The sequence below is a fragment of the Dromiciops gliroides genome, chromosome 3 (genome assembly GCF_019393635.1).
Source record: "Dromiciops gliroides isolate mDroGli1 chromosome 3, mDroGli1.pri, whole genome shotgun sequence".
Classification (NCBI taxonomy): domain Eukaryota; kingdom Metazoa; phylum Chordata; class Mammalia; order Microbiotheria; family Microbiotheriidae; genus Dromiciops; species Dromiciops gliroides.
The window spans coordinates 124,934,451-124,946,763 of record NC_057863.1 but is presented as its reverse complement, the minus strand read 5'-3'; the positions used below and the strand labels follow the sequence as shown (position 1 = coordinate 124,946,763).

The window sequence follows — 12,313 nt, the reverse complement described above, 5'->3', positions numbered from 1 at the left end:
GAATGGAGTTTGTCTAATCTCCTAAAATACCCTAGTACATTTTGTCCAATCTGGAAAAAAGAAGTTACCCTATAGGATCTGTCTCTGGCCTTAGTGCATTTTAATGATTTCAAGTGATATTGAATATTTCTGTAGCTTTGGTCATTTCTCAGGCATATTATAGTTTTGGTAGAGGGAAATCAGTGTAAAAAGCTTGGGTACCTTCAGCATTAATATCCCAGCAACACTGTGACTAAGGAAACAGACTGGACTGGCTGTGAATGTCTTACCATTGTATTGAGATTATACTGGAATCTCAATTTCAGCACATTTGTTTTTAAAACAAGATGATTCCAGAAACCAAGAACTCTAGTCGCCGTAATTATGTTAATAAAACACAGTACAAGATGGAGAGGCACCAGAACTATGAGATAGAAGAGCAGTTAGGTATAAATTTTCCACATAATGAGGGACAGCTGAAACAGCTGACATACAAGGATCAAAAATCATTTAAGCATTATTGTTTCAAATGACAATCCATGGATATGGCCTTGGTAGGTGTTTAAGACAGTGCATTACATAATCATGCCTGTAGCCTTATCTTTTTTGAGGACAGAATACACAGGAAATATTATTTTTTCTGCTCTTGTACAGCATAATGCAATTCATTCAATGAAATTTCTTTGATTTTATAAACTGTATATCAGAAGTACAAGAATGGTTTACTTCTGGATTAGTATAGTACATAAGCTCAAGGAACCAAACCATAGGATTCAAAAAAACTGAAATTTTTGTCAGATGTTCCCTATCCTAAGGTGGATGAAATTCACAGAACCCCAGAGTTAAAAGGGACCTCAGAGGCATCTAGTTCAACTCCGACTTGAATGAAAATGGCTTTTCCAACATTGTTTACAAGTGTTAATTCATCTTCTGACTGAAAACCCTCTAGCTGTTGGGAAATTTTTACTTATGTTGTCTCTTAATGTCTCACTGCAGTTTCCTCCAACTGAACATAGTTCAGTAATAGAGATGAAAAAAGGTAAATTACTTATCAGAAAATTTGAGACAATAGAGTCATGAATATTCATGAAATACATGATACTATAAAGAAGCAAATATAACATGGGAATGTATTGACAGGGCAACAATATATGAAGTTTGGAAAGTTATTCTTTTATACTTGGAATCTGTTAGACTCTTTGCCAAAATCCTATATTCATTGTTGAATCTGCATATATAAAGATATGGAAAAGCCAGTAGAAGAACAATAGAAATAGAGAGTATATTATTTAGATTTTTCCTTTGCTCCTCATCATTCTCCCAGTCTGGTGGGATGTGGGATACTTACTCTTAAATGAGTCTCTTCTTCCTCTCCTCACCTCCAACAATATGCTCCTTGTAGTCAGGGACTCCTGCTTTTTTTTGTGTTTTTATTCCCAGTACAATGCCTTGAACATAGGAAGTAAATAATAAATATTTATTGAATTGATTTGAAGAAATGGAACAATAGTTCATAGGAAGAAAAGTTTAAAACTCTGTGGTTGTTTAGCCTAGAAAAAGAGAATAGAAAAGGATGGCTTAATAAGGATAGTTACAGGGATTTTTTAAGAGAATAAAGCAAATGGACTTAGTATGCAGCAAACTAGAACCATACATCTAAGGTCATTAGACCATTTAAAGTTCATGGACCTGGGGCAGCTAGGTGGCGCAGTGGATAGAGCACTGGTCCTGGATTCAGGAGGACCTGAGTTCAAATCCAGCCTCAGACACTTAACACTTACTAGCTGTGTGACCCTGGGCAAGTCACTTAACCCCAATTGCCTCACCAACAAAACAAAACAAAGTTCATGGACCTCATCTAGAAAATCCTCTTTTATTTCTTCATGTGCCTTTTTAAGAAATAAAAAAAGCATTCTTTAATTTATTCATTCACCAGATATTTGTTAAGTACCTACAGTGTGTAGGATACTGTGCTAGGTACTTGGAATGTAAAGATAAATGCTGCAGAGCCTATGCCTTGCAAAGATTTTTGCCTCTATGGTGATGAATCAGTGAAACAGATTGCCATTTTGTTCCTGTTGCTTTGTAAAATTAGGATTGATAACCATTCATCTTAGATGGCTCACATGTTTGTGCAACTGCATGAGGTAAGAGATGGAACCAGACAATACCTTGAGATCCTTTTAAGCCTTATGAGATTTTGAATTATTGGGATTGCTTAAAAATGCTCAGTGGTAAAGTAGATAGAGCACTGGGCCTGGAATCCGGAAGACCTTAATTCAGATTTGGCCTTAGATATTGTGTAACCCTGGACAAGCCACTTAACCTCTGTTTGCCTCAGTTTCTGCGTCAGTAAAATGGTGATAATAATAGCACCTATCTTCTAGAGTTGTTGTTAAGATTAAATGAGACGGGGCAGCTAGGTGGCACAATGGATAGAGCACCAGCCCTGGATTCAGGAGGACCTGAGTTCAAATCCGGCCTCAGACACTTGATACTTACTAGCTGTGTGACCCTGGGCAAGTCACTTAACCCCCATTGCCCCACAAAAAAAGGAGACTAATCCTTAAGTGAATTTATTAAAAGGTAGTGCCTCCCCCAAACAAGCAAATAAATCCACAAAATTGACCATACATATAGGTGTCATTCAAAATAGTTTTTGGAAAATGGAACACAGTGAAGACAGGCTAAGAGGATGTGTGTCATACTTTACCCTCACAAATTTTGGAGTCCTTGATTTTTTGAAAATATACCATAAAGTGATGCCCATCACTTGGGGAAGGGCTGAACATATTGTGGGATGGAATTAGGATAGAACACTACTGTGCTGTAAGAAATGATGAGCAGTGTAACGATTGGAATGACGCCACCTGCTGGATACTTACTGTAGCAGAGTTCTGCCCATGAAGCGAAGGTCTTTGAGGGCAAGACCAGGAGTCTTTTCTTTGGCGGGGAGGAAGTGACGCAGACTAGTGGGAAGAGGAAGGAAGAGACTGGCGCTCGGTCTGGCGCTCTTTCCTTTGGACTCTGGTGGAGAGCGGAGCTAGAAATGTGCTCTCCCTTTAATAGATAGGAATCTAGGCCTTTCTCTCTCTCTTTACCAAATTCTTATTCTCCTTAATAAATGCTTAAAAGTCTAACTCTTGCTAAAGCTTATAATTTATTGGCGACCACTCATTAGATATTTTAGACAGTTTAGCTAGAATTTTAGCCCTTAACAGATGGCTGACCACGAAGAGGAAAGCTAACCCTCAGTCTTCTTCTGATCTGCTGGTTGGGTAAGAAATTTCCCCTCCCTCTCCCTTTAACTGCTAAGTACTGGTGTACTGGCTGTGTTTTTCCTTTGAATTTTTTCGAATGGACCTTTTAAACTCCCTAATTATCCTATTTTTGATTTTAGTCTGTTTAACCAGACAAATGGGGGATAAGATCATGTTAATGCTTTGTTTTTGTGGATTTTCTATTTTTCTTTTTATTTTTGTTAAAAGAGCCAGCAACTTACTCACACAAGGAAATATCACTCCCTCTCCCAACCATGCTTTTTCAGAGAAACCTGAAGAGATTCCTGCAGCTTTTCCCAATTCTAACACTAATTGTTGCTCTAATTTTGCATGCCTGGAGGCAATGACCCACCCTCTAGAAGTTTTTAATCCCCTAGCACCTGGAGGCAAAGTGGGGGAAGAGGAATCCAGGCCTGAGTTCAAAATCAAGTCTGATTCAAATTGCCCTGGTCCCTCCCCTCCTCTCCAAACCCCACCCTCTACTCCTCCCATGGCCAAGCCCATTGCTTCCCCTGCCTGGGAAGTCCAGAGATTTGATGCGCATGCTCAACTTTCTCTAACTACATTTGCAGCTTCAGGCTCAGCCCTTCCCCAGCCTGGCTGTGCTTCTGAGACAACCTTAGAAAACCCTTTAAATTCCAGATATACTCGTTTTGTTCATAATTTTGCTAACCTGCTTTTGTCTTTAATTAGTAATCTTATAAAGCATTTGTATGGTGAAAAGACTGACAGACAATATAGAGGGGTTAAAGAAGAAAAACTTAAGCTGAATAAGAATGACAATCAACATAGTTCAAGACTCTGCTTCTTTTGGCATGGAAGGGTATATATTGTACAGAAATGTAGAAGCAAGCAGCAAGGTATTGATATGAGTATTGGGGATTTTAGATATCGGAATCAAAAGTGTTCTGAATTCACTCAGAGTAATAGTATCAGTTCAGAGGTTACATAGGATTTCTATGCTATTATATATACATTTTGAAATTAATGGTATGGGTTTATTTTCATAGAGATTTTCATGCATTTGAGATTGTGTTTTATACTTAGTTTCTAAAACAAGGAGAATATTTGTAAAAGCTTTTTATAGTCATGTGATCAAGTTTATATTTTATAATACTCTTTGATATTAAGTTCATATTCATTTAGATTTCCCTAGTTTGAATTTCATTGTCTATTATTCCACGTGTATTTTCTTCTATTCATTCATCTATCTAATTTTGAAACAGGGTTTTGATTTCATAATACAATGTTAATTCTAGGAGTATTGTGCTCCCATATTCTGAGTTGTTTGTTTTTGTTATTTTTTTTTTCCTCAACTGATTATTTGATCAAACTCTTTAAAGCATTTCCCTGGCAAATTGGTTGCCATGGCAAGTGTAAATTGATTCTAGAAGTATTATTTTTGATAAGCATATTCCCAAAAAAAAAAAAGAGGGGAACATTTGTAAAAGTTTTCTTTTTTCAAAAAAAAAAGTTCTTTGAGATTGTGTTGTGCTTTAACTTTTATTTAAATATGTTCAGATTTTTCAAAAAAGTAATTGTATACTAAGTAAAAAAAAGGGGTATTATTTGAAATTGTTGCATAATTATATATTGTGTTCTGAGTCAAGATGTATTCACATTTTTTGCAATCATTTATTATCCTCAATTTTTAAATCCATATGAGATTTTAAATTATGGGAATTTATCATTTAAGACATTAATTGCCGTTATTCTGAGTTATCAGATGCCAGTTGGCCAAGATGCCATCCAATCACAAAATGAGAAATACATGTAAGAGCAGACACTGAACTGTCACATGAGGGGAGACATGCATGAAGTCAAGGTATGGCTGAGAGAACGGCTTTTGACTATTGTTGAGGTTGGATTCTCTTGGTTTAATATTTTATTTTATTTTTCCCCACAATATTGTACAGATGGCTGGAAGTATTCATCCCACCCATCTCACTTCTACACCTGGCTTCTATGCTCCCTCCTATATGCCTGATGCCATGGACATCTCAATCCCATGCATCTGATTAAGTCTGACTCAGTTTCTTCCAATATGTTCGGTGGCATGGACATATATTCCATCCACCTATTTTAAGCCTGGCATACTGTATGGGCAGTACATATTGCTCAAGTGTGGGAATGCTCATATCCCATCATTTCTCTGTTCTTTTATGGTAACCCCCATAATTATCTCAGGTGTCATGATAAATAACAGTGTTGAATTTGGCCTTGACACCTGTTACCAATTATATTAGATTTTCTAATTTCTCATAATGGCATGAGGATAATTAGGCAGATGATGCAAAAAGTGATGAAACAAAGATAAAAATTATTTTTAAAAATTAATATCGCAGCAATTGTCTTCTCAATTACCCTCCATAAGGGGGGACTATAGTAAGATTATAATTTTAAAGAATGTTTCAATTTTTGTTTTATTATATGTTTCATGTGTAACGACTAAGATTCTGTATTCCCTTAGACATGTTTTTGAGAACTTTCATTGTTTGATTTGATTATTGACAAAGCTGTTTTAAAGTTGTGTTAAGCTCAATTTTGTAGGAAATTTTCCTGGCTGATTACCAGCATCCACACATCAACCCCTGAAAAGACTTCCATTCCACGACTACACCTAGAGGACATCTGAGAAAAGACTTTCAGAGATTTTAAATGAACAGTTTTGATTTGTTGTTTTTGTTGTTTTTTCTCTTTCTGTTATAATATACACCATCTGTAACATGTATTCTCTGCAGAGGCCCTCCCTTTGCAAGACTAATGTCAAAGCGTCGGTTCATGAGGACAAAAAAAAAAATCGCCCCTCTGGACAAAACTTTCCTCTCTTCCTTTTCTATATTGTTGTTCACATATTATTAGTTAGCAATAGTTATTATATTGTTTTTACTGTTCCGTCAAGGAAACATTTTGTTTCTTGAGGAACAACAGGGGGGACTGTAACGATTGGAATGACGCCACCTGCTGGATACTTACTGTAGCAGAGTTCTGCCCATGAAGCGAAGGTCTTTGAGGGCAAGACCAGGAGTCTTTTCTTTGGCGGGGAGGAAGTGACGCAGACTAGTGGGAAGAGGAAGGAAGAGACTGGCGCTCGGTCTGGCGCTCTTTCCTTTGGACTCTGGTGGAGAGCGGAGCTAGAAATGTGCTCTCCCTTTAATAGATAGGAATCTAGGCCTTTCTCTCTCTCTTTACCAAATTCTTATTCTCCTTAATAAATGCTTAAAAGTCTAACTCTTGCTAAAGCTTATAATTTATTGGCGACCACTCATTAGATATTTTAGACAGTTTAGCTAGAATTTTAGCCCTTAACAGCAGGATGCTATCAGAAGGACTTATGAAAAATGCAATCCATCTACAGAGAAAGAACTGATGGTAGCTGAATACAAATTGAAGTATGATTTTTTTTGTTCCTCTTTCTAAAGTGTTTTTTGTCTGTTTTCTTTAACAGCTTAACTAATGTAGAAATGTTTTACATGACTGTACATGTATAACTTATATTGAATTGCTTAAGTTTGTAAGAGGGGATAGGGAAGGAGAAAGGAAGAGAATTTGGAATACAAAGTTTTAAAAATCAATGTGGGGGCAGCTAGGTGGTGCAGTGGATAGAACACTGGCCCTGGAGTCAGGAGTACCTGAGTTCAAATCCAGCCTCAGACGCTTAACACTTATTAGCTGTGTGACCCTGGGCAAGTCATTTAACCCCAATTGCCTCACTTTAAAAAAATTTTTTTAAAAAGACAGAAAAATCAATGTGAAAATTTCTTTATACATGTAACTTGGGGAAAATTCTAAAAAAATAAACAAACAAATAAATAAAAGAAAATATACCATAAAGTAACTCATCCCAAGGGCCCTATGAGTAAATCCATCTTACATGAAGTTTTCCCAAGTATACATTTTAGGAGGATAAAAGTAATACATCTGACTCTTAATATGTATAGTCAGTGCCTTGTACATACAAATATGGAAGTTGACCTAATACTTTAAATAGTACCTTATCCTTAAAGTAGTCCAAAGGGTAGGGGAGAGTTTAAAAAAAAAATGTTCTAAGCAAGATTTTAATTTTGAATATCTGAAGTGTTTCTGGCAAGGAGTTATTGCTCTCAATTGCCTGCAGGCAAACTATAGAGTTTGACCTTTTTCAGTTCTGTGGGGTGTGGGAAAACCACACTACCGTATTTGTGGTTGTATCACAGAGAAGGCAAGGGCACAGCATAAACAACTGAACAATGCCTGCAGATGAGCTGTTACTTGGCCCTCAAGTGTAGCAGCCAGGAAATTTAGAGGGCTCCATTCAAATCTCCTGATCCAATTGAATGAAAGAACAAAAAAGAAATGAATTGGCCCAAGATGCTGCCAGGTCAGTGGTGGGACCCAGAGCTTCGTCAGTACCTAACATGGGTCAAAAATAGAATGATGCTCATTTAGAAACTCTGAGGAGACAACATTGACCACAGAATATTTGTTTCTGAATTGAATAGATTACCTGAGTCATTCCTTCCCTCTCCCACGCAAAACCATGTCAAAAGTAAAATTATATAAGAGTAGGTAACTACCACAACTGATAGTTGTTCATAGCAGAACAACAGACATAGCCAGCAAGCAAGCTGTTCTGATATATGTTGCCAATGATCTTTTTAACTTTCAGAGATCTGTCAAAATATTTAGTTTTAAAAGCAAACTAATCTGTGATCAAATGAACACTCAGTCAGACTGATTTGAAAACTACATCCAGGCAACCAGTAATCAAACCTCACCTTAAATCCCATTGTTTTGTCTGTTCATGAAAAGTCTCATATTGTTGGATACATTTTTCATTTGCTACCATAAGAGCAACCTTTTATAGGATTGAATTTTGTTTCTTCTTGTAGGTTGATGAGGTAATGCTCACCCTGAAACAAGCCTTCAGCACAGCTGCTGCCCTTCAGAATGCCAAAACCCAGATTAAGTTGTGTGAGGCCTGCCCAATGCACTCTTTGCACAAACTCTGTGAAAGAATCGAAGGTATGTTGACTTGGCCTCCACAAAAGAAGTTTGAGTTTTGCTTGGCACATAGGAGGTGTTTAATAACTACCCGATGACTTGACTTGTATTTGCTAAACCAGAAGAAAAAGTTTCTACTTTTGTTAAATGATTCTTTGTTTCTGACTGAAGCATATGTTGTATTTCATGGATGTTCAGGTGGAGGAGATAGAGAAGAGCTGCCCTTAGCAAGGTTCTCTGACCCAAATAGGTCTTGAACAAATATTTGTTGAAGGGAACGAAGACAAAAATCTCATCTAATAAAATGTTGCTTCGGTCAGTGATTTCTTTTTTGTTATTGAGATATTTATTCTTCTGAATAAAGATTCAGAACTGTAAGAAAGACTGAAAACACATTCTCTAGGGAGAAAGCACGGCCAAGGTCTCAGGGAAAGAAAGAAAAAAAAGCGATTTTGTGAAAACTCATATTTGTATAGAATTTGACTTTAATTCTTGAAGAGGATTCCATTCTTAGTAACTTTGAATATAATGACATTTCTTAAGTGGATTTAGTGATTAAGGGTTGATTCCTGGTACATATTAAAAACCATTCAAATTTGAATTATTTGAAATTTCATGAGGTCATGGTCTTACAGACTACATTCCCAAATCATTTGTCAGTCTGGGCTACCTGTTTAGGGGAGGGAAATAAAATATTGAAGGTAAAACATTGTTAACACAAAAAATTGAATATCCTATTTTAGATATTCTGGGGTCTATGGTAATTTCACTGCTAAATACCATACCTCCCCCTCCAGACTCTTATTCATTAGATTCACACACAAAAAAATGAGAAGTAAGACAGCATTACAGGAGGAAGGGGGTTGTTAGTTTCATATAAATAGTTCTGTCGATCGCTGGGTGACTTGACAAACAGTGTTACAATAAGATTTTGTGACTTGGCAAATAGAGTTTTGTTAGAAGGTGTATAATGATCCTATTGAAATGAGTTTGATTGGGATGATCTTCTATGGGATATACTTGGAATTGGGCTAAAAGTTATGTAGGCTTTTGTTGCCATAGAGATACCTCCCAATGTTTATCAGCAAGAAATGGAACTGCTAGGATGGTTTTCAGAGAATTCTAGAATAACTATACCAGAAAGAGGAGAGTAAGAAAGGAGATTCACAGCTCATGAAGTGTTATCCATCTTGGTGAAATGTACAGAGAAGTTGTGCACCTACATGTTCCCTTTTCCCCTTTTCTCTTCAGTGAGACAATGTGAACTGCTGAATTGCAGCTGCTGAGGACAGTGAGGCTATTTGTTCTGCTAATAAGGACAGTTGCCAAAGGATAATTGGAAAAATATTCCAGTTATGACTTAGCGATAGTACCCATATCCTCTGCTTCTCTTTTAGCTAGTTGGCACATTGGATAGAGCACTAGACCTGATGTGAGGAAGACCTGAATTTGAATCAAGCCTCATACACTTACTAGCTGTGTGACTTGGTGGAAGTAATTTATTTCAGTCAGCCTCAGTTTCCTCAACTATAAAATGAGGATAATAATAGCACTTCCCAGGGTTGTTGGATCAAATGATGTGAGGATCAAATGAGATAATATTTGTAAAGTACTTAGCACAATGTCAGGCACATAGTAAACACAATAAATCCCAGTATTTTCTCTCTCCTTTCCTTCCTTCCTCCCTCCCATCTTTTTTCCTCCCTCCTTTTTTCCCTTTCTTCACTCCCTTTTATATAAAAGAAATTAGTCACCACTGATACCATTTGCATAATCCACACTAGCATTGTGGATAGAGATGGGATACTGGTCAGTCTGGAAGAAGTGTGAGATGTATCCATCCTCTAGCAAAAGGCATTCGGGAAGTCTGCCAAATAATGATTTCTCCCCTGGAAGATCACAGAGCCTTTTTCAACACTCTGCAATCTTGTTTATTAGCCAGCTTGAAGTTGATTTACAGGAGATAATGTAAACAGATAATAGAACCTGGAGAAAAATTTAAAATCCCTGTCCTATAAAAGATAAACAACTGGAGGCAGAAATGAACTTCTTCAGGACAATGGGCAGAGAGGAGATTTCCATCCCACAAATCTCCTTTTAGATTCTTGTGTCAGTGTCTGTCTTTTTTCTTCCTATGTTGGGAACAGTTTCCTAAATGCTTTTCCCCCATATGAAGTTTTCCTCAAAAGGTATTGAAACCGTCCTAGAGAATTAATTGGTTCAGAGAACTAGAGGCTCAAGCTGTTGACATTACTTCCTTTTCACCTGAGTATACACAGACATGAGGAGCCGCAGCCACTCTAGGATGCTTGACTGGCTGATGATGATGGCAACTTGGAAGTAGAGGATCTGTGATTGCATCAGTGTTCAGTGTCTTCACTGCCCATCCTTTGCTATGACTATGTCAGTCTTTCAGCATTTCATTTCATTCCAACGTCAGACCTAAACTACCAGGGGCCTGGCATGACACAGGCATATCCCAGAACACTCCTGTATTTCTACCTCCATTTAAGTAGCTTATTCAGTGAGAAGGATATTTACAGAGCGAGGGACTTCCTCTATCCCTTTCACTTACTGCCATCCTATTTATACCTCTACATTGGGATTTTATTGCATGTGTGTCTTATAATCATATTTTTGCTATTTCCAATATAATTTCCTTTTAGAAATTATTAAGGTACTTTGAATAGGATGCTAATATAAAACTGGGTCAAAGAATCAAAGGGAGTGTTTTTGCTTTTTAAAATGACATAGAGTAGGCCTCAGAATGTTTGTTGGCCAAAGGAAGTAATCAATAGCGGGAGTAATTGAAGAAGAAAGAGAAAGTAGAGATAATCAGTAGAGCCAGATCCTAGAATATCTAGGAGGTATTGAGTCCTTTAGTATTCTCAAGGATGATGAATACTCCAGTTTGTCAGGAGTTTGTAATTCTTTGGAACTGGGAGGAGAAAACAGAGACAGGTTTTTTTTCTGCTCAGTTACGAAGGAGAATAAAGATTTGTAGTTGTGAAGGAACTCTTTAGGAGTATCAAGAACCAGCCAGAATGCAAAAATATGTAGCTTTGAGATGACTGGAAGCCAACATGGATACTGAACTCAGGAGCATGGAAGCAGGAATGTTAGTGGTTGTATTGAGTTGTAGAATCAGATTGAGATGGAAGAGATCTTTGAGGTCATTTATTCCAACTAATTTTCTAGTTGAGGAAACTGAGGCTCCGAGAGATTAAATGATTTGTCCAGGGCCATAAAAGTAGTAAGTGGCAGAGAAAAATAAATATGAGTAGGTAGATGTTGAGCTTGTTAGACTCCTTGGTGTTGCATTTTTGGAGCTGGTTTAGAGTACAGGGAGCATGTGTTAATTATTGCAGGCTAGAAACGTTATCATGAGTTAGTAAGTTTGTGGGGTGCACTGACTAGAGACTGAGAGTCCATGGTATTACAGGGCTTGACTTCATGTGCCAGGGCATGTGTTCTTGGTAGTCAAGGTTATAGCCTTGTTACTAGTAACTCCATAAAATATATAATAGTGTGGAGCAAATAAAGAGAATTGTAATATTTAGTTCAACTTAGCTGAATGAATGGAACAGCTGAATTTGCCTTCAGTTTTCTGGGGAATGCCAGTTGTGGGAAGAGTACAGCGGACAGTCTCATGCAATGGATGTCTCATCCTGGTTTGGAAGTGACACTGCCTTCTCAAAAGCCATTTCAGAAGAGCACAATTTCTTTGAGGTTTTACCAAATTCTTGGCTTACAAGGATTTGAGGCCTAAAACAAGCGAGAAGATGGTTGAGAGTGCCTAGCTACCCCAAATGAAGTTCATGCTATCAGGTCTGGACATTTACAACATCTTAGAGTAATGAAAAAGAGTTCCTGTCTGTTATCTTTGAATAGTCCTGTAGAAGAGGAGAGAAGATTCAAGACTGTGTAAAATTGCTATCTAGCTATACTATCTAAAATATCTAATGAATGGTCGCCAATAAATTATAAGCTTTAGCAAGAGTTTAGACTTTTAAGCATTTATTAAGGAGAATAAGAATTTGGTGAAGAGAGAGAGGCCTAGATTCAGTTAT

At 37.3% G+C, this 12,313-nt stretch overlaps 1 protein-coding gene across 7 annotated transcripts in view; it reads left to right on the top strand.

Annotated features, from left to right (window-relative positions):
* The window catches only part of TBC1D4 (TBC1 domain family member 4), a 215,230-nt gene that overhangs the window by 127,359 nt on the left and 75,558 nt on the right, over nt 1-12,313 (top strand). For all 7 annotated transcript variants that reach the window (XM_043996158.1, XM_043996157.1, XM_043996156.1 and 4 more), the window contains exon 5: nt 8,132-8,264. In XM_043996158.1, the coding sequence (XP_043852093.1) occupies nt 8,132-8,264 (133 nt within the window). The remainder of the gene's footprint in view (nt 1-8,131; nt 8,265-12,313) is intronic.